Here is a 23,915-nt window from a genome sequence, read left to right as displayed (position 1 = left end):
GGTTACCCCTGAAGAAGGAGTAGTAATCATTGTCACTCCGAAACGCGTTGGGTCTTCACCCTGGGGTCTTGTGGCCACTATTAGTCTGCTGATGTGATGTATTGTACTTAGCTTGCCATTTTTTAACTTTATGTGTAATTTTTTCAATAAATGCTATTTTCATACATTTTGTATTGTTCATATCAAGTTCAATCGTTTTAGGAGTGCCTATAAAGTCCCACAACCAGGGGAATCTCCTTTTTGTTGCAATCAAATAAAGATAATACAAATGAATAAAACTTCTATCTTGGTGAGTTCCACCACCACTTCAATGATGAAGTTAAATAACCAATATACAATCACATGAAGTTCAAATAAGTGTAACTTTTATAATTAGGTGAGTTCCAACACCCTTCCAATGATGCCATTAACTCTAATCCACCCACGTGAAATATGTCTGTAAAGTTGTGTGAACTCCACCACTACTAAAACATGCAGCCTCTTATCAGTTAACTAGACCCCAAATTAAAGGTGGTCTAAATAGCACTCTGCAATGGGGGTCTTACACCAGAAAGATGGACATCACAGGGCACACCATCAATAATCACGGCAGCAGGCAGGCATGATAATGTCAGCACAGGCTCCGCTCTGATGCGTTTCATCCAATTAGAAGTTTAAGGCAGCACATTAATTTGACAAAAAACAGACCTGGAGCATTTTTAGCAACATAGGGCACCACAAGACAAGGTAGCGGAAAAGTGTGCTACAACACAATAACATTGGCCAGATATGCTGGGCTGCCAAATAAAATGAATGGTATAGCATTGCACCAATGTACATGACTGAGGTATAGCTGATATTACGACTGCCGTACCCAACAACCCATCCCCCATCTACCGAGTAAGACAAACGAAACTACAAGCCGTTGATCGGTTTTCCTTAGTTCATGCCTGACAGGCACGAGTAGAGGAGAGCCGACCGGTGGCTCTCCTGACAGGGGGGTCTGCACTGGTAATCATAGCATTGATTACCAGTGCAGACCCTTTGGGGGAGTGCCATTAGAACCACCAGGGATGCCCACCCATGACCCCAGGGATGCCCACCATGGCCACCAGGGATGGCAATCAGGGCTCAGGGAGCCCGCCAGTGCCCTCCCCATCAGTGCTGCCCACCAGTGCCCATCATTGCCATCTATCAGTGCCACCCACCAGTGCCCATTATTGCCCACCAGTGCTGCCTATAAGTGCCAATTAGTGCCCATAAGTGCTGCCCATCAGTGCTGCCAATCAGTGCCCATCAGTGCCACCTAGCTATCAGTGCCCATCAGTGCCCATAAGTGCTGCATATCAGTGCGGCCTATCAGTGTCACCTATCAGTTCCCATCAATGCCGCCTATCAGTGCCCAGCAGTGCCTCCTATTAGTGCCCATCAGTGCTACCTATCAGTGCCACATATCAGTGCCCATCAGTGCTGCATATTCGTGCCATCCCATCAGTGCCATCCCATCAGTGCCTCCTCATCAGTGCCTGTCAGTGCGGCCTCATCAGTGGTCATCAGTGCAGGAAAAAACGTATCTATTTACAAAATTTTATAACATAAACAAAAAACTTTTTTTTTTCAAACTTTTCAGTTATTTTTTATTTGTTTAGCAAAAAAGAAAAAACCTTGCAGTGATCAAATACCACCAAAAGAAAGCTCTATTTGTGGGAAAAAATGACATAAATTTGGTTTAGGTACAGTGTTGCATGACCGCGCAATTGTCATTCAAAATGCAACAGCGCTAAAAGCTGAAAATTGGCCTGGGCAGGAAGGGGGTGAAAGTGCCCCGTATTGAAGTGGTCAATTTAACTGAACAGTAATGACCCAAAATTGGTACAGTAACTAATCTTGTAAACTAACCTTATCAACGTCTAGGGTCTTAGAAGGCAAATTATTAACCAACTGGCTGTATCTCCCATCAAAATAGACTCTGAGGCCCTCAGCCGCAACTGCACTGGCTCGAGGACTATTGCTAGGGATGGCCTTGCGTTTCGCCCGGCGGTCGGTTTGAGGCGAACTTTGCTCGTTCGCAGCCCGCCGATTTTGCGAACACATGGCGTTGTTCGTGGCGGCCATATTAGTTTACATTGGGGAGAACTTTGACCCATGACACAGCCATCAGGTGGAACAGGACAGCCAATTGAAACATTTCAGCACATGGACATACCCCCTACCTTATAAATAGACCTGAGCTGGCGGCCATTTCACATTCTGCTTTTTGTCAGTGTAGGGAGAGGTCTGTTGTGTGCACCAGGGACAGATTGTCAGTGACACCAATCGCTCTGTTAAGATCCACAAAAGTCCTTTTATGGGCTGGTATTTGGTATAGGTGTACTGTCCCTTTTGTCATTGTAGGGAGAGGTTTGCTGTGTGCACCAGGGACAGATCGTCAGTGACACAAATCGCTCTGTTAATGTCCACAAAAGTCATTTTAAGGGCTGGTATTTGGTATAGGTTTACTGTCTCTTTTGTCAGTGTAGGGAGAGGTCTGCTGTGTGCACCAGGTACAGATCGTCAGTGAAACAAATCGCTCTATTAAGGTCCACAAAAGTCATTTTAAGGACTGGTATTTGTTATAGGTGTGCAGTGCACTATATAGGGGTGTAATCCACTTATAATATACTTTCTAATATAGAAAACATATTATAGTGGATTTGTATTGTGCACTGTGCAGCATTGTGACTGGTGTGTTGAGCGTTTCTGCAGCAATACTACAAACAGTGGCAAAAGCACTTTTAAAAAAGTATTATAACTGGTGTGATAGACCAGTGGCCCCCCAATACCACATATTGAAGTGGGGTGTTATCTGAGTATACTTGTATAAGTGTATTTGTGTCCTGCAACAATATTGCCTCTTTTGCTGCATTAACTCTGCTACACACAGTGCCAAATTCACTGGCCAATTTTTTTGTACAACTCGTGTGATAGACCAGTGGTCCCCCAATACCACATATTGAAGTGGGGTGTTATCTGAGTATACTTGTATAAGTGTATTTGTGTCCTGCAACAATATTGCCTCTTTTGCTGCATTAACTCTGCTACACACAGTGCCAAACTCACTGGCCATTTTTTTGTACAACTGGTGTGATAGACCAGTGGCCCCCCAATACCACATATTGAAGTGGGGTGTTATTTAACAGTATACTTTCTAAGAGTGTATTTTAGTCCTGCAAAAATTTGGCCTCTTTTGCTGCGTTAACTGTGCTACACACAGTGACAACAGTTACTGGCCAATTTTTTGTTCAACTGGTGTGATAAACCAGTGGCCCCCTAATACCACATATTGAAGTGGGGTGTTATCTGAGTATACTTGTATAAGTGTATTTGTGTCCTGCAACAATATTGTCTCTTTTGCTGCATTAACCCTCCTACACACAGTGCCAAACTCACTGGCCAATTTTTGTACAACTGGTGTGATAGACCAGTGGCCCCACAATACCACATATTGAAGTGGGGTGTTATTTAACAGTATACTTTTCTAAGAGTGTATTTTAGTCCTGCAAAAATGTGGCCTCTTTTGCTGCGTTAACTGTGCTACACACAGTGACAACAGTTACTGGCCAATTATTTGTAGAACTGGTGTGATAAACCTGTGGCCCCCCCAATACCACATATTGAAGTGGGGTGTTATCTGAGTATACTTTTATAAGTGTATTTGTGTCCTGCAACAATGAGCAGAAAATGGGTTCCGTGATATGTATGCCATCATCCCCAAAGAACTAGAACAAAACAAAGGGCTGTAGGGACCAAGAGAGGTTCCAAGAAAGCGGGACTATACCGGCATGGGATGGTTGCAGGAATACAAACAAAACTAATGTATAAAAAAACATATTTATTTATTACAAAAGGATAAAAAACAGATATGACAACAAGACATACAGTGCATAAGGTAAAATATATCGGTCCGTGTGTGTATGATAGCTGAAGGTAGATACCAAAATTACCACACCAACGGATCCCAGTATATATGCAGACTATTGGTCCCTGGATAAGCCAACGCATTTCACATTCATTGCTTCATCAGGGCACTACAAAAACCAAAATAGGTACTGCACTAAAGAAATATATAAATGCAGATATTACAATCATGATAATCATTAATACATATACATTACATCAATTTGCAAATATAATAATGCTAACCTCAAAATAGGACAGGCGGGGTGAGAAGAAAACCTCCTCTGCAGGCGTCGGGAGCCCATGTGTATGGATCATAAAGGTGGTAATGTATTGGTTGCTGATTACATCATATAAGTAGGCACAAACCTCATATAAATGATATGACATATGAGTAAATAAAAGCACCAATTAAGATGCTATATGTATTTTATAAACGTAGGGGTAGGGGCTAGTAACTTGAACTTGAACTTCAACTTAAGGCCACCTAGTAGAAATATCCATATGGCATTCACCAGGGAAAGAGTTGCCTAAAGGGAAAGATAATAATAAATGTATCACATATATGTATATTGAATGAAGGCATAAGACCCCTTAATGAGGGGCAAGATCTATAAATGCATAAGGGGGAAGGAGGGAATACAGAGATTCCTCTCCTAACAACACCCCCACACACACAAGAGAGAACCCCCCTAAAGGTCAGGATACATACCTCCTATAGTAAAGCAAGTCAAAGGAGAGTCCCCTAGAATGGTAACCGTGTAATCAGCAATGGAAATGGATAACCCCACCTAAAAAGATCCAAAGGAGCAAAATTGTACCAGGAACAGGCCTATTGATGCATCAAAAATGCAGTGGAGATACCAAGTAGGCATGAATATAGTAGAAATGGTGAAAAGGCCCCATAGAAGGAAAAAATATCCCCCAAAATTGTGCCTCCATTAATCCCTGTAACATACCTCGCTGCATAATATGTTAGGATAACCGCCGTCTCACTCCTTCCGGTCATATGACCGCCTATATATGTGCCCCACCTCTGCCTAGGACCGAAGGAAACAGCTGCTAAGCCGATTAGCAATCATCGGCCGCAGCTGTGTAACCGGCCCCCTAGTAACGTCCGCAATGCGAAAGTGACGTTGGCAGAGTGACGGAAGTACCCAGTACCCAGATCAGACCTGCTGTTGCTGGCTACTCCGAGATCTCGAATGTTAGTGGTGGGGAAGGTGACGTGGATGATGACGTGTCTATGGACGTCACGTGGGTGGCCACAAGAGAGGAAGAGGAGGGGAGTTCAGAGGGAGAGACAGACCAGCAGATAGGGAGGAGAAGCAGGCATTGCACAAGAGGTACAAAGCAGACTGCAAATGTATCAGGAGCGAGCCATCAACCATGTATAGTCACATCTGGCGCTCCCAGGACGCCGACACATGGCTCCGCAGTGTGGGCTTTTGTTCATGTGTCCGCTGCTGACAACAGTGTTGCCATCTGCAGCGTTTGCAGTCAACGCATAAGTCGCGGTAAGCCCAACACTCACCTAGAGACGACAGCCTTAAGGCACCTGAACGCCCATCACCGAGCCCAGTGGGAGCAACACCGTCAGAACCTACAAAGCCACACTCCAGGCTCTCACCGTCCAGCCTCTTCTCCTTCTCCTCTCTCCTCACAATTGTCCTCCACTCCACCTTCCATGATGCCGTCGTCACGTTGTTCTGGAAAAAGGCAGGCTTCCATGGCCCAAATGTTGGAGCCTAAAAAAATTATGACGCCGGATAACCCTCTTGCCCAACGTTTGACTGCTGGCTTGTCAGAACTGATAGCCTGCCAACTACTGCCATATCAACTGGTGGACTCGGAGACCTTTCGGAAATTTGTGGCCATTGGAACACCACAATGGAAGGTCCCAGGCAGGAAATATTTCTCGCAGAAGGGCATTCCAGAGCTGTATGGCCATGTTTAGCGGCAAGTGAATATATCTCTGGCACACAGTATTGGTGCCAAGACAAATCTGACCACAGACACATGGTCTAGCAAACACGGGTAGGGAAGGTATATCACTTTTACTGCACACTGGGTGAACCTTCTGACGGCCGTCAAGCATGTAACCCGTGGCACCCGTGTAGATTTGGTTGTACCGCCATGGATTGCATGCAGGCCTGCCTCTTCTTCTCCTTCTCCTCCTCCTCCATCCTCCCTCTCCTCCTCGGCTGACTCCTCCTTTTCTGCTGCTGCTGTCTCTTCCGCTGCGCCGCCCAAGATCCCCAGAACCTATTCCACATACCAGGCAAGACGTTGCCATGCTGTGCTGCGTCTGTTGTGCCTGGAAGCCAAGAGCCACACTGGTCCTGCACTCCTTTCAGCTTTGTGCTCAAAGGCAGATCAGTGGCTGACGCCGCTCAATTTGACAGTTTGTAAAGTGGTGTGCGACAACGGTGCCAATCTGCTAAGCGCGCTGAAACAGGGAAAAATAACACGCGTGCCATGTATAGCACACGTCCTGAACTTGGTCGTGCAGTGATTCGTTGCCAAATACCCTGGGGTCCAGGACGTCTTGCGGCAGGCCAGGAAAATCTCGGGCCATTTCAGAAGATCTTACACAGCCATGGCTCGCCTTGCTGACATTCAGCGGCGACACAACCTGCCCGTCAGGCGTCTTATTTGTGACTGCCCGACGCGATGGAACTCAAAGGTGCATATGCTTGATAGGCTGCTCCAGCAGAAACGTGCAGTTAACGACTACCTGTACAAACTCTGCAGCAGGACAGGTTCTGGGAAGCTTGGGTTTTTTTCACCTCGCCAGTGGCTGCTCATGCGCGACGCATGCAGACTTCTGCACCCATTCGATGAGATCACCAAACTGGTCAGTCACAGCCAGGGCGCCATCAGTGACATTGTACCTTATGCCTTCTTTCTGGAGTGTGCATTGCATCGTGTCATTGATCAAGCCGTCGAGGAGCAGGAGCAAGAAGATGAGGAAGTCGCAATGTTGGATGAATTCCCAGGGGGTGCTGCTCCATCTGAGACAAGTCAACAACCGGAGTCTGAAGAGGAGTCAGAGGAGGATGGTGCCGGGGCGGATGAGGAGGAGCAAGAAGAGCATGCTTTAAACCTTTTTGGGATCCCTGGCGTTATCCCTGTAAGGGGGGAGAGAACGAGGATGACATTATCCTGGATGATGAGCTGGAGCCAGGCCACTACACCGCTTCCAGTTTAGTGCGAATGGGGGCCTTCATGCTCCGGTGTTTTAAGGGGGACCCCCATATAAAAAGCATAAAGGGCAAGGACCAGTACTGGGTGGCAACGTACTTAGACCCCCGGTACAAACAAAAAATGGCGGAAATGTTACCACCATCACAGAGGGCGGTCAGAATGCAGGGCTTCCAGGCCTTGCTGAGAGAAATGCTGCATTCTGCCTTTGCGTGTGCTGGCAGAGGAATTTCCAGTCACAGAGAGACAGTTGCGGGTAGCAATCCAACAGCGCCTGCAAGAAGAGGGCAGTTTGAAGATGTCTTGGTCACTTCAGATATGAGATCCTTCTTTTAGCCGACCCATCGACAACTGTACTCCGGATCCAGCATCAGGGAACGCCTAGACCGACAGGTGTCCGACTACATCGGGTTAATGGCCGATGTGGACGTTCTGAGGAGTGATGAATACCTGGACTACTGGGTGGGCAGGCTTGACCTCTGGCCAGAGCTTGCACAATTTGCAATGGAACTGTTAGCTTGTCCCCGTCCAGTGTCCTGTCCAAAAGGACGTTCTGCGCAGCAGGGGGGGTCGTGGCCGATAAGCGAACTTGCCTAGCTCATGACAGTGTAGACTACCTCACATTTATAAAAATGAATGAGGCATGGATCTCTGAGGAATTCAACACGTGTGACCAGTAGACCATGTTTCATTGAAATTCCTCTTGGCAAAACATAAATATCCACCCACAACAATTCATGGTTTTTGTCTTCACTAAATACAGCGGCACAAAAGGCATTTCATGTCCATTGAATGCCTAATTTTTGGGGCCTTTCATGGCCGACAATTATTTTTTCTGTCAATGCCTAATGTACCTCCAGCCACAGAATACTAAGTTCTTAGCTGTCAGGTAAACCCATGTGGGCTAATTTTATGGGGCCTATACTGGCCGACACTTACTTCTGTATCCTGTCAATGCCTGATGTACCTTAAGCCATAGAATACTACGTTCTTAGCTGTCAGGTAAACCCATGTGGGCTAATTTTTGGGGCCTTTTATGGCCGACACTTACTTCTTTATCCTGTGAATGCCTAATGTATCTTCAGCCACAGAATATAATGTTCTTAGCTGTCAGGTAAACCCATGTGGGCTAATTTTTGGGGCCAATACTGGCCGACACTTACTTCTGTATCCTGTGAATGCCTAATGTACCTTCAGCCACAGAATACAACGTTCTTAGCTGTCAGGTAAATGCATGTGGGCTAATTTTTGGGGCCTGGAATGGCCGACACTTACTTCTTTATCCTGTGAATGGCTAATTTTTCAGACTGGAATTGAAAATCAATGGGTCTGTAAACATTCCGCCAAATTGTGGAATGGATGCGGACCCATTTTACAGATGTGTGAATGGACCCTATATGCATTTGACAAGTTGTTACCGGATGATGTCAGTGCTGGCTGATTTAGGGAAAAAAAAAAAATTTTGCTGTAAAAAAAAAAAAAGGGCAACTTTTCCAATTGCAATACTTCTGTTATGACATTGTCCATGTGGTGGGACTATTTGTGCACAGCTAGTAAGTCTTTTGTGGCTTCAAATATGACCTAAAGGTTTTTAAAGTTCACCTCCCATTAAAGTCAATGGGGCCCACCGCGAACTTGCGGTTTTGCGGACATTCGAGAAAATTTGCGGCTGACGTTCGCGAACCGCCCCGGCTGATGTTCGTCCATCACTAACTATTGCTATTAAGATACCCTCGATAAAGCCAAATGACTCTTAGCCATTACCGTCTTAAAGTGTTACAAAGGTAGGTAGACGCATACCTGAGATGGGCCCCACCCTTCCATTTACACCTTTTAAAACGGTTACAGCCTTCCGAGACCCTAAGACCCCTGCCCACTGCTATGACAAGAACACACCAACCGACCCTCCCAGGCCAAACCCGTACCAGAGTGTGCCCCAGGACCAATGTCCCCATTTGGGAAAACATTCCAACCAAAACCCAGAACCACAACAACCGCAAAATACCAGGGAGGGAGGGAGAAATTCATTCCCTGCCGTCCTGCTCCGAATGACTCCCAGGACCCCGCCCCCAGCACCACCCTTTCTTCCCAAAGCTCCACCCTGCCCCACCCTACCCATCTCCAATCCAAACCGACCTTGTGTCCACTACAAAAATTTTGTTTATTTTAACCCCTGAAGTACCCCAGCCTTACTGCTAACCTAGTCATGTCTGACCTTCCATTTACTGTTCTATCCACCTCCAGGCATTTTCTTTACATTTGCTACCATATTTTGAACTACAGTGAATGGATTTTTAGGGTAAGTGTGTCACTTCCTGAACTAGGTGCTCTGTGTTTTGAACTACCAGTAATGAGCTTTCAGCTCTGAAATTCAATGTACTGCAAAATGAATGTATCAACCTAAAACTGTTATTTCAGATGTGACTATATACTGGTAGGATGAACCAACTATTATAATCCTCTTTAGTGGGAATTTCTTCTGGACAGAGGCCCTCATTCTGTTCCCCCTTCCCTGAGGTATCCCTCCCTCTGCTGCATTCCTCATGATGTCAAGTAAATGATTGAATGAAATTCTTTGCATTTGCCATGAGAAGTAGATGTAACTGGGAATTTAGATATGATCTGGGAATCGATGAGAGATATGAGAAACTGATGATGATGATTTATTCAGCTTGTCACACCTACCGAAAACAAAAATATATATTTTGGATGCAGTGAGGTGACCATTTACTTGACTTTTTGTCTTAATTTACCAACAAATGAATCGCTATGTTCAATTAACCAAGAAATGACACACAACCTTTATGAAGCAAAGTAAATATGTACAGTAGTACTACAGAAATCTTTCAGCATGCTAAAATGTTGCAGTAGAAATATAAAATCACTGTGAAAATAAAGACCAATCCCTCCACTATGTATATCATTAAAATAATATCTAAAATAGAAATGTAATGTGCTATGGTTGATTTAGATAATCTAAAAGACAAAGATCAGCAATCAGTAAAAATGAGTCTGCGTCTGGGGACTATCATCAGCAGTATGGGGGCTTCTTTGATTACTAGCTACTAACACACTGGTTATAATATTTTAATTGTCCGATCAAATGGGTCAAAAGTAATGTTAGCACACAACATGCTCTCCATGCTTTGGTTCCCTATGACAGGAAGTATGTTACTAGCAGTGTTGGGTGTGAAACTTAAAAAAAGTAATTAGTTATAGTTACTAGTTACTTCTCACAAAAAGTAACTGAGTTAGTAACTGAGTTAAATCAGTAAAAAAGTAACTAATTACCAGGGAAAGTAACTATTGCGTTACTTTAAAAAAAATATTCAAATATGACAAATAACTTGGATGCCCCCAATATTAAATATGTTAAATGAATGAAATGGACACTAAATAGAAGCAATTATTATTATAAAACATTGTACAGTTATCTACACTATTTTAATGTTGCTGTGCTCAGAGTGGAAACCCATGCCAGTCCAACTGATATAGCTTGCTCTCCACTCACCGCCCATCACTTTAGATCCTTTAGGGGAGCTACTCCACACCCACAGAGGGGTACACAGTGTAAAAGGGCTTTAAATCCCCTCAACATTCCACTACACTCCCCTAAATCATCAGGACCCCAGCCTTAAGATGGATACCCCGGAAGGGAAAGGTACTCCATTCCAATTCCCACATCTTGCTTTCTACTCTATAACCCCACATCCCTTTAAATCCTATTGGGGAGCTACTCCACACTCACATAGTAAAAGGGCAATAAACTCTGCATTGCACTACCCCCCACTAAATCATGAAGACTTCAGCCTCAAGTTGGGTACCCCAGAGGAGAAACTCACTCCATTCCAACTCCTACATCTTGATTAGGCCCTGCTGCAGCTCTATAACACAGAACCGTCCACTCTATTACCTCCCATCTCTTAAAACCTATGAAGGGTGGGCTACTCCACTCCTACAGGGAGGGTACACAGAGTGAAAGGGGACTAACCCCACTCTACACGATGACATCATTTTTAAATGGAGCAAACAAAACCTGAGCACAACTGTGAGCCACGGCCTGTGGTCGTCAACCAAGTTTCATCTTTTAAAGGAAACACTTTGGGCTCATTTAGACTGTTTCAGAGTGTTAAAGAGGAACTTCACCCATTCCCATTAAATGAACCCTGAATTTACCACCTACAGTACCTTAGATGATCTTTTTAGCTGGAAAAAACATACTCATAAGTCAAGTAAATCTTGCGTTGGCTTCGGTGTTCTGTCCCATCCAGCGTCACCATCTGTATATATCTTGCCATTGAGATCCAAACTTTTCCACTCACTTCATGTCCCTTTCAGCTACTCCACACTCATGGTGGGTACACTACACAGTAAAAGGGCATTAAGCCCCTCTACATTCCACTACCCCCACTAAATCATGAGGGCTTCAGCTTCAAGCTGGTTACCCAGTGATGGGTGATCTTGGTAGGTAGGTATTCACCGGTCTTGCCCACACCCCCCGGCCCCCATCACTGCCATCGTCCCAGACGGTGAAGTAGTCGGCGGTCTCTGGGATGGGCGCTAGAAGGAAGTTCCCGGACATGGTCGGTAGCCACATTGGAAGAGAGATCCAGGAGGAGTCAGACTGAGCGATGCATCCAATGTGCGGGGAATCCGGCAAGCCAATCACGGCAAGCGTTGTATTTTATTAATGCATACAAAGCCTGCTTGGATTGGCTGAATCAGAGAGGCGGGCTTATACAACCTTTGCCAATCCGAGCAGGCTTTGTATGCATTAATAGAATACACTGCTTGCTGAGATCGGCTCAGCGTGGTACATAGAGTACAGCACAGGGACGTTATGTAAGTAGCCAAAGCTTCCACACATCCATCGGGTAACGCCACATTTTTATTGACAGTAACAGTAACGACGTTACTACCGGGGAAAAAGTAATCCGTTTTGTGAGGTTGGGGGGCTTGTGGAACCCCAATTGCTTTAGGTAGGTTGGGAGACTCCTTGCCCAGCATCCCCGGTGCCTTTTATGTGTAAATCACCCTGTGTCTATAAGGGGCACAGGGTGACCAAAAACCCCAGTCAGGCCGGCTCTGCACTAATCACACTCTTGCTAGTGGGGGTGGGGGTTTGTTGTTGTTGAATACCTGCATTCCATTGTTATATTGTTGTTATGGGATGGGTATGTTGAGTGGATTGACTAAGGGGGAGGGGTTGTCCCTGAAGTGTTCATCTCCATGTGCTTTGTGTCGGAATAAACAGTTTGATTCTGGATGACTCCAAAGCTTATACTGTCGAGTTCTTGGGGTAACTATAGCCAGAATCACGGATCCCGTGTTCCAGAGCTTTAGGAAGCAGGTTACTGGCGGAGATACCCAGTCGGTGGTGTCCAGATTCCGTCACACGTTTGATTACTAGTTACTGTAAAAAGTAACGCCGGTAGTAACGCCGTTTACTTCTAACGCCGTTATCCCCATCACTGGTTACTAGTAGGATCACCAGCTGAACGTAAATTTTAAAAAGCAGCGAAAAAAGAAAACAAATGCAGACACCACGTCTAATGAAAAAAAATAGATACTATCCGTGCTAACAACTGCATGAAAAATATAAATCAACAGCTAGCATCCCATTTGTTAATTACAAATAAACCATATATCATAACATACAGCACTTGATAAAAGTAGGGATGTATAACATAACATTAAAAAAGTCCTTATGAAGAAGCCAGAAGAAGGAATATCCCAGCCCCATCAGTGTGACAGATGGAACCACACATTACCAATGTGATCAGGCAATTCCCCCTTACCAAAAGGAGTGGACCCTCAAATAATAGAGTGGTCAAACTCGCTTGGTAGGCATCAGATGGAATCCTCAATCCAAAGGAACTGTAATCACATCACATGGAAAACTCAAGCAGATGTTAGGGAGCCAGTACCCTGAGAACAACCATGTAGACCTCTAATGGCCAGCACCAAAGCACACCTCCTCATCCGATGCTAGTGTTAATCACCTCACAAAGGTATAAAAAGTACCATAGTGCAGTACGTTCCTAAAATCGATAGTATCTTTATTTAAAGTGCACACTCACGTGTATATCAAGTAATAAGCGCTTCACATGAACAATTAAAATGGCCAGTGCATCCAGCGTGCTTGCATCATGCATAGGGTCCCACCTTACATGTTTTGTCATGGGGTGACATCATCAGAGGTGTACCAAGGACTCGCAAGCACACACATTAAAAAGAAGAAAACCAGAAATGACAGTACCAGAAGTTATGTGCAGCCACAGATGAGTTCTAGAGACCAGAAGGGATATATAGCTTTATTTTGTATACAAACCTTTACTCCATGGGCCTTCAGTTCAGTCATTTGACATTTTTCTCCAGCTGAGGGTGGGTTCTAAGTGCTGCAGAACACTGTGCCGCATAAGAGCATTTCTCTGCAGAATTCTCCTATGAGCTCAGGGTGGCTTCATGATGCAATCCCTAGGGGTTGACCTAAGACACCTTGGACTTAAAGACTGTGGGTTGAAGGAGTTGAAATGGTGAGTTTATGAGAGTATGTGCCAGAGAGGAGGTAAGTATTGCAGCAAGAACTGCATTTTAAAAGTGACGGGCATTTATTTTTTATTTTTTAAATGCACTGGAGTTGGGCTTTATATAAGCGAAAAAGAGAAAAGTTTGTATCACAATAGTCCATGAGACCGATGAGAAACCATTATATTATTTAATCTTATACAATCTGTAAAATACTGAAATATCCCTTTTTGTAAGGATTGGCCTTTTCATAGTATTGAAGGTGTATATAACTGTGTCTGCAAAAAATCTGTGGTAAAGGACACATTTAATCAAAGTGCCCTACAAGGCCACGTAATTGAAGTGTAGTTTTGCTGAAGGGGGCATAGGTTAATAGCTTATAAGCTCAGTTTTTTTAGAACCTTGACAGGGAGACATCACCCTATTCACTTAAAGGATTTTACTGTAGAGTATAACATTCTCTGCTAGTTCAACTTTGATGAATAAATGAGAATGTTATTGAAGGTTTCTATTGCTCAATCAGACTTTGCTGGAGTTTAGGTTATTATAAATATTACTTTAGGCAGTCTTCTATACACAAAGAATTTCTGACCCTTGGGCAGGAGATAATCATGGCAGCTATTTCTGATCTTGAGGTATCTGATGTATGACAGCCATTTCTGACTCCAGGGCTTCTAGTCATCCACAGAGTTGTACCAAGTTGCAATGATCATATACTCTAACATGGATGGAATAGAACATTTGTCTTTTAAATCTGATAGTTTCATTCTAATGATGACTCTACATTGCAAGTGTGCACTAGACAATTTGAAATGCCTTATATACTGGAACTGATAATTTAAACAGTGGAAAAAAAATATTAGCATTTGAGCACAAGAACGGGTGCTGTAAGTTTGAGACATGTTTATGAACTTTTGGGGACTTTTTTATGTTTTTCTGCTTTTTCTTTAAAAGGAGTGTGCTGATGTAGTTTCTTAAAAAGGAATGTGGTGATGTAGTTAATTTTGTGTATAACACAAATTCCTTAACCGTGACACACAGGAGATGGATAACAGCAAATAGCTGTTAGACGCTCAAGCCTTAGAAGTTTTCAAAGCGGATAAAGCTCGTCTTTAAATGGCCATTTACTCTGTTTTACCCATTTGTCTCAAAGAAAGAGACAGTTCCTAGTTATTTAGAAAAAGTCCAAATGCATTAGGCCATACTATATATATACACACTCACACATGCTTTTGGCCATTTAGCTTCTCCTATGATAATATTTATATATACTGCTGTTCAGCCATTTGTAAGTAATGGTAATTTATATAATGAATTAAAATTTGCCTTTTTAAAACCTCGTACACAGGTCAAGGATATCTAAAAAATGATTGTCCATTTTTTTTTTCTCATATCAAAAACCAATAGGTTACTAAAGTTACAAAAATTTTCATACAACAGAATACAACTTCGAAAGTGATGTAATGTGTTGTATTGTTCTGTAATGTATTCTTTAATTTCCGAGCACGGGTGGTCTTGCTCTTCTGAATTTTTTTGGACGAATACCGTACTGATTAAATGAAAATCGTTCATTTTAATATCGTACAAGAAAAATGTTCATATTCGTCCCTTCGGATAATTTTGCATGAACTGTTGTGATTGGCTCTCGAAAGCTGTGTACTACTGATCAGATTATTGCACAATCACTTCGAAAGCCCTATTTTTCATCTAATTTTCTCATCCTGTGCACTAGGCTTCAAAGTTCCTACCCACACTGCTTGGATTGGTCCCATTTTCTCTGTATTTGTATGTGCTACCAGACCCATGTAAGCACATGTCGGGATTATTTTCTGGGTTATTTTCCAATGCTTTCTTTATCTTATCTTTCCCTTTCTGTCTACATGTATAACTCAGAAACTAAACTGTTCCCATAGTCTTACAATAGATATTTCACACTCAGGGTTATTCCCACATTTCCACTCTACTGCCATTCGATATGACTTACAAAGCAAGTAATACATAAGATGGAACTAAACTTTATCTGATCACCGCAAACAGAAAACGCTAATACATTTATTTTTAATATTCATTAATTTTGCTTTGTGATTGTATATGTCTTAGCTGAAGGTACATAAAAGGATGTTAATGTTGTATTCCTCAAAGGGTCTTCTAAAAGGGAAGTTATTTGTACGTCTGATAATTTCTCCTTCTAAAGCCAAAACTTTACCCAAACATCTTTAGCTGTGATACAGTTTTGTTCAGGTGTATATTAATATATAAAAATATTAATATATAAAATCCATTGTAGCTTTATTTAAACTTTTCTGAAATTGTATTTTTACTGGCCTTATTAGTTTTGTAAAAACTTGCATTTGCAGAGTTCTCCCACTCACTTGACAGCTGCTTATAATGACCTTAAGAGACCCATTTGCTTTCATGTCAAACCATCTGTTCTCCATAACAGCAAAAACACTGTTCTGTGAAGAAAAATGCTTACCTTTCCACCACATCCTCCCCATTCCAGCACGTCGAACCATCCCTCACTGCCAGGTCCCCATCACAAAGACGCTCTGCCAGGGTGGTGTAGAATGTTCTTGATGGCTTTATGTACTTTGTGAATTCACTGTAATAAATAGAAGATATGATGGGTTGCAAATCTTAAAGGGATATTTTTATGTAAAAATGTCCAAACAACTATTTTGTATTCTATATGGTGTTAAAGTGTACAGTATGTATAGCCCAAACTTTCTAATCTTTTGGATGAAGTGGGGAAAATAAGCACTGTAAACCACATACACTATATTACCAAAAGTGTTGGGACACCTGCCTTTACACGCACATGAACATTATTGGCATCTCAGTCTTAGTCCGTAGGGTTCAACATTGAGTTGGCCCACCCTTTGCAACAATAATAGCTTCAACTCTTCTGGAAAGGCTGTCCACAAGATTTAGGAGTGTGTCTATGTGAAAATTTGATGATTTTTCCAGAAGCTCCTTTGTGAGGTCAGGCACTGATGTTGGAGAGAAGGCCTGGCTTGCAGTCTCATCTCTAATTCATCCCAAAGGTGTTTTATCGGGTTGAGGTCAGGATTCTGTGCAGGTCAGTCAAGTTCATAGTTACATAGTTACATAGTTACATAGTAGGCGAGGTTGAATAAAGACAATAGTCCATCCAGTTCAACCTGTGTAGGTGTGTGTGACTGTAATCATCTAACATAGCCCTCAATCTCCTGATCCTTGAGATGTAAGTCTAAGAGTCTTTTGAAAGTCACCATACTACCCGCAGAAACCCCCTCTTGTGGTAGACAATTCCACAATCTTGTAGCCCTAACAGTAAAGAACCCCCCACGTTGCCTGAGGTTAAAATGCTTCTCCTCTAATCGCATTGTATGTCCTCGAGTCCTCATGCAATTCCTTCGAATGAACAGCTTTTCTTCTAAGCTGAGATCCCCATTAAGATATTTATAAATTGCTATCATGTCCCCTCTCAGACGTCTTTTCTCCAGGGAAAATAAATCGAGCGATTGCAGCCGCTCTTCATAGGTAAGGTCCTCCAACCCCCTAATCAGTTTAGTTGCCCTTCTCTGGACTTTCTCCAGCTCCAACACATCCCTCCACCCCAAGCTCGCTCATCCATGTCTTTATGGACCTTGCTTTGTGCACTGGTCCAAATCATTTGGTGGAGGGGGGATTATGGTGTGGGGTTGTTTTTCAGGGGTTGGGCTTGGCATCTTAGTTCCAGTAAAGGGAACTCTTAAGGCGTCAGCATACCAAGACATTTTGGACAATTTCATGCTCCCAACTTTGTGGGAACAGTTTGGAGTTGGCCCTTCCTGTTCCAACATGACTGTGCATCAGTGCACAAAACAAGGTCCATAAAGACATGGATGAGCAAGTATGGGGTTGAGGAACTGGACTGGCCTGCACAGAGACTTGACCTCAATCCGATAGAATACCTTTGGGATGAATTAGAGTGGAGACTGCAAGCCAGACCTTCTCTCCAACATCAGTTACTAGGTAATATAAGCTCTATAAGCTACATGTGTTACATGTTACATAGTTTATACGATTGAAAGAAGGCACATGTCCATCCAGTTCAATCTATCATTGTGTGTTTGATTTTTATTCACTAACAATTCCCATGGCCCTGTATATTCAGCTTCCTGGAGAAGACATGTAAACGTTTTGTGAATCTGGTAATATGCTCTACCAGTAGCATTTCCTAGTGGGAAGGAGTTTCATATTTTTACTGCTTTAACAAGGCAGAACCCTTTCCTTGTTGTAAGGTTGAACCTCCTTTCTTCTAACCTCAAATTGTGTCTTCTGCAGGCACCATAAACAGTTTATTAGTTACTGAAGTCACATTTAATAATTTGTACATTGAAGTCATATTCCCCTTTAAGCACCTTTTTCCCAGTAATCTCCAGTAATCTATGTAATCAATCCTCATAGCCAAGGCCTTCCATTCCAATTAATAATTTTGTTGTCTTTCTCTGATCTTTTTCTATTTCAATAACGTAATTCCTGGTGACCAAAACTGAACTGCATATTCAAAAAGAGGACATACCAGTCTTGCAAAGGGGTAAAAATATTGATTCATCTCTTGAATGTATGCCCCATTAAATGCATGACAGTATTTTGCTAGCTTTGTTAGCTGCAGCTTGGCATTGCATGCTATTGACAAATATGTGCTCTAACAAGCACCCCCGGATCTGCCAAATGTATTCCTTTATAATTTGGTATCGTCAGCAAAAACCCAAACTGAGCTCCTAATTCCAAACTCTGTATCATTAATAAACAAATTGTATACCATTGGCCCGAATGTGAGTACTGTGAGCCACATATGTAACGTGATTTCTGTGAGCCACTTATGTATTGTGAGTACTGTATGTCACTAAGGTAATGCGAGTACTGTGAGCCATATACTATCTATAATATGAGTACTGTGAGCCACATATGTAATATAAGCACTGCAAGCCACATATGTGATGTAAGCACTGTAAGCTCCCTGGCATTCGTTTTCAATAAAATCCTGTGAACCTATTCGCAGAACTGAGTACAAATAACACTCACTTGGCTTTTTTGAAAATATAACCTGTACATCAGAAAGAAATGATTAACATATGTTGATATTATATTGCTGGATCAAACAGGACCCACATAGGAAGACAGCAGCCAAACATAATGTTATTTTCCAGCAGGTGGCTGAGGAGCACAAACATTCCAAGGCGGTCAACTAACAGGACATGCAAAGTCTGAGAGCAAACAGCCAGCCAGTGATTTTATCTTACCGAGAGATTCTTTTCAAACTGTTAGGCTTGTCATTCTTCGAAGCTTTCAGAGGCAGAGAGCTGGAGGGTTCAGGGTGTAGCAGATAGCCACCCAGATAAAAGGAGGTAGAAGAAAACATGCAAGAGTTGGAGAAAGAAAAAAGAAAATTACTCAAGAAATAGTTAATTCTTTATAGGTGCGTGTAGTAAGCCAATAATAAGCCAAAAAGGGAATAGGAAGATGCAAACTGCCCAAGGAAGCTCAGGGATATAAAATATTTTTAATTAATAGAAAAAGTTGAAAATGTAATCTTGAACCTTATACTGGACTGAAATTCAAAATGTAGGGGTAGTAAGGCATTTGGAAAGGCTTATTAGTACAAGCCTTTCCATTAGTATAAGCCTTAGTATTAGAATTAGCATAGAGCTATCTGTCTATCATAACACAAAGTTCTGAAGTACGCCACTGACGGACCATGTGACTTAATGCTATGGCAGCCTGGAATTAGGATGCTGGTGAGTTTTATCAAAGTGAATGAAAACTCTTCTGGGATCGACACCCACGAAGCAGAGATACTGAAGACCATGGCAGCTAATGCAGAATTTAGGTTAATGCATTTTGGCAGACAGGTAAGAATATGCTTATTCTAACGCCATTACCCACCTTTCCTAGCAAGCAAGATCAGATCATTATCTCACGACTCCCTCTATCTGTATACATTGTATATAAAAGAAGGGCAAAAATTTACCCACAGGGCAACAAGTTAGAACAAATGCTTGCCCGTCCCTCATCTGCTGCATTGCAGGGCATGATGTCACTATCCTTCCAGTGAGATTTCTGGGGAATAATGAATACCCAAAATCTTGCAAGAACACACCACAGCCAATGCAAGGGCATCTTCTCCAGATATTTGGCATCCTCATTTTTTTCAGCTTTTTGCCAGAACTATTATTGCCTAGGGTCACAGGTAGGAGATGTGGGGTAAGAAATGGTGATTATACAGGCTGAAGGCACCCTGATCTAGTCAGCTGGTCTTGCTTTCTAGTACAAGGTATTCTTTCATTGTGTTCAGTGGTTTTGTACTTTACCAGATATAGCTAAACAAAACATAGAGTCTGCACAGCAGAAAGGTTTTTCTAACATATGTTGACATCTGGATCAAAAGAGACCTACCTAAGGTATGTTGGGCATAAAAGGGAGCTTCAGGCAAAGCAGAAAATCCAGCAATAATCAGTCACAGATATAGATGCATACCCATGTTTAGGTTTTGACTTTAGAAACAATATTCAGAAAAGCTTATCATCCACATGAAATGTTTGTCCATTGTAATGCCAAAGAGAACTTTTGACAAAAGAATAGATGTACAGTGTATGTCAAGGACTACAGTGCATTGGTCCTGGATATCTAGCATTTTTTTTGTAATTATGAAGATGTGTCATAGCTTGTCCAAGCCATCTCTTCATTTCTAATGTGTGTCAGAAAAATACACCAGTATTTATATCCAAGCAATTAGCAATCCCCATAGAAAGGTACATGTTATTTTTCAAGAACAGGATGGGAGGTCTGGAAATTGTGGAACCACCCTGTTCTAAGTACATACCCCCATCTCTGATGTCAGGAAATCTTTATAAATGTTAATCTCTCGATTTACATGGAGGGGTTTATGCAACTAGAATAGGGTGGTTCTACAATTTTCACACCTTCCATCCTTTCTTGCAAAATATTATAATTAGTGCACAAAAAGAAAGCAAATGACTAAAGGCAAATCTACTGTGCACTACAAGTGCACTTGGAAATGTAGTCGCTGTGGATCTGAGGGGGATATGTAAGGAAAATAAAAAAAACAGCATTTTTGCTTGCACATGATTGGATGATACAAATCAGCAGAGCTTTCATTTCAGATCTTCCCCTCAGGTCTACAGTGACTGCGCTTCCAAGTGCACTTGCAGTCCACATGTAGTGCACAGTGGATTTGGCTTTAGTAAATCAACCCCATAGTGTCCCTCAAATTATCCTTATTTTTATCATTGTAGCATGCCAGGCAGGTAAAGCATGTAACATATTAGGGTTTTCATGGAAGTATGTGGATAGTACACTTCAAGAGAAACCTCCATGACAGTGAATAGGTTAAATACCTGCATTTTTTTTTCTAGTGCTGTGCAGGGGTGAGGACACATCTCCTCTACTGTGACATCAGAAGTATAAGTAGACACCTGATAAAAGAGATCAGCAACAGAGTCTTTTCCAAAACCCAGCTCTAATTACCTGGACTCTGAGCTGATGCCTATGCTCCCATGCTTCTGGAACAGGTCATTGAGATACAGTCATGCCATTAACAATTTTGTCCATGGCAGTAAAGTGGTAAACTCAAATACAAGGCATTGGGAGCTCTCGTTTGAAAAAAGCAATACCAGGTGAACATAAGCGGATATTATGTAAGTTTACTGATGAATCTTGTCTTCGACTGAAGTTTTCTTTTAAGCCTGCAACCTAAGGCAAGGAAAGATTATCAGAGAAAGTAAATTCCACTGGTGCCAGGAGGATAACCATGTAGTACCTTCTTAGCTGTGCAAGAGAATGGCGTTTTGCTACAGAAGGCAGCACAGCAGCTGGATCTTGTTTGTTCGTCTTCTTCTCGGACAGCTGTTTGACTGGACTCTCTTGTAGCTCACCACACACTTTCTCTACCTGCAAATCAAAGCATAACATTTGATGAACTGTGTACAAAAATACTTGTGTATTCTTTACTTTTTGTTCCTATCTATCTATCTATCTATCTATCTATCTATCTATCTATCTATCTATCTATCTATCTATCTATCTATCTATCTATCTATCTATCTATCTATCTATCTATCTATCTATCTATCTATCTATCTATCTATCTATCTATCTATCTATCTATCTATCTATCTATCTATCTATCTATCTCCCACTTAGCAACAAGCCAATCAGATGTTACTGATAATATCCGGCACACACTGCAGCTGTACTGTAAGTCAGTAAGTTCACTAAAAGTACCATATAAGTTAACTTTATTGGAGTATACCTTTGACTATAAATGTGTGGGGAGGTCCAGCATAGTGTGGTGGCAGTAAACTCTCGGAGACCAGATGCAATAACAGAACTGTAATTTATAAGATGTATAAAACAGCGCTACCAGGAATATAAAGTGTTCAATATGAATAATAAATTATAAAGTGCACTAGTGACAACACCTAAAATAGTTCAATCACAATATAAATAAATGCAAATAACAGTGTATCAAATATAAAATAATCAACGTTATAATAATAAAATGCACTGTGCTAGATCAATAAATGTCCAAATTCATCTTGGCCCGGTGAGGATCTGTGCGGTACTCTGTCCTCCCGGACCGAACCTCGGAGGACCCCCCTGGCTCAGCCTCTTCCACCTCAAGCTGAAATACTCCGCTCTCTGCTGTGTGCGGGACTTTCAGAAGGCACAGGCTTCACTATTTGGCTCCTTCCCCCCCTTCTTTTGAGCACCTGAGCAAGGAGATGCTTTAGAGGAGGCTGGAGGTGTCTTGGAGATCTTGCATATCCATCTATTCCTACTGATTGTTCTGTGATATTCACTGCAGATTTGAGGCTGAATTATATTATAAGTCTGGTGAGTGCATCCCCAAAAGGGGTTTTCTTTGAAGGCACTTCGGCACTTGTGTGGAGCACTACAAGCACTTTATCCAGCACATATATATATTCCAAGTGGATTTTAATTTTGGACTGCACCTTATTTAGCACTTTTGTTTGCACAAGAAGTTTTTGCACAATTATTGCAATGTAGATGCACTATTATTTTTAATGCACTTTTACAATAATTATTATTATTTATTTTATTGGATACATTTGGACATTTATTGATCTAGCACAGTGCATTTTATTATTATAACGTTGATTATTTTATATTTGATACACTGTTATTTGCATTTATTTATAGTGTGATTAAACTATTTTAGGTGTTGTCACTAGAGTTGAGCGGACACCTGGGTGTCCGTGTTCGGCGGGTTCGGCCAAACTTGAAAAAAAAGTCCGGGTCCGTGACCCGGACTTTTTCCGAACTTTACCCGGACACCGAACCCCATTGAAGTCAATGGGGACCCGAACTTTTAGGCACTAAAATGGCTCTAGAAAAACAATGGAAAGGGCTAGAGTGCTGCAAATGGCAGCAAAATGTAGTTAAGAGCATGGCAAGTGCTCTTAAAAAAAATTCCCCTTTAAATTTGTAATTTTTAAATAGCAGATTAGAACTGCACTCTGTAGAAAATATAGCTGAATGCTGCACACAACAGACTGATAAAAATATTTTTTTTCTCCCTCCTCCTCCTCCTCCTCCTCAGTGGTCTCAAGTGAGGGCAAAAAGATCGTTCACTTCACCACCCCCCACACAGCAAAATCGATGTAGATCGCTAACGGACGATTGTTCTGTCCCTGCCTAATCTCTCCAGCTTTTCCCTAAAATGCTCAAATATCTGTCCCTGCCTACACTCCGACCTGTCCCTGCATTCTTTTCGGGCACAATTTTTCCCTGTCTGTCCCTAATCAGCAGCAGCCAGCACGTATGATGTGTGCTCTCCCCCTACACTACAGCAGAATGACGCACCGCGCTTTGTCTCTCGAGCTTATAAAGACATGGGTCACATGCTTCAGATGGCCAATCACAGCTACTAATACATTAGTAGGCATGGCTGTGATGGCGCAAACCAGTTAAACTCTTGTTGATTGGCTGTTGAAAGCCCGCCATTAAAAGCGCGCCATTACATACAAAACAGGAAATAAAATTACCGAACACGGATTTTAAACCCGAACATACAGTAAAGTTTCCGGGTCCGTGTTATCCAATTATTCGGTACGAACCTGAATAATACAGTCCGTGTTCGCTCAACACTAGTTGTCACTAGTGCACTTTATAATTTATTATTCATATTGATCACTTTATATGCCTGGTAGCGCTGTTTTATACATCTTACAATTTTTCTTGGTTTTTACCTTGTGAGC

General features: G+C 42.2%; 1 protein-coding gene across 2 annotated transcripts in view; it reads right to left on the bottom strand.

Moving 5' to 3' along the window:
- LOC309551571 (glypican-5-like) overlaps nt 1-23,915 on the bottom strand; it is a 500,453-nt gene that overhangs the window by 341,375 nt on the left and 135,163 nt on the right. The window contains exons 4-6 of one of the 2 annotated variants that reach the window (XM_082252205.1): nt 21,455-21,585; nt 18,918-18,977; nt 16,124-16,249 (exon numbers count right to left, since the gene is read on the bottom strand). In XM_082252205.1, the coding sequence (XP_082108331.1) occupies nt 16,124-16,249; nt 18,918-18,977; nt 21,455-21,585 (317 nt within the window). The remainder of the gene's footprint in view (nt 1-16,123; nt 16,250-18,917; nt 18,978-21,454; nt 21,586-23,915) is intronic. The other variant, XM_082252206.1, reaches the window with a different exon arrangement.

Source organism: Pelophylax lessonae (genome assembly GCF_965119305.1).
Source record: "Pelophylax lessonae genome assembly, chromosome: 3".
Lineage (NCBI taxonomy): Eukaryota > Metazoa > Chordata > Amphibia > Anura > Ranidae > Pelophylax > Pelophylax lessonae.
Note: the sequence above shows the minus strand (reverse complement) of the source record. Positions and strands in the feature narration are given on the sequence as shown.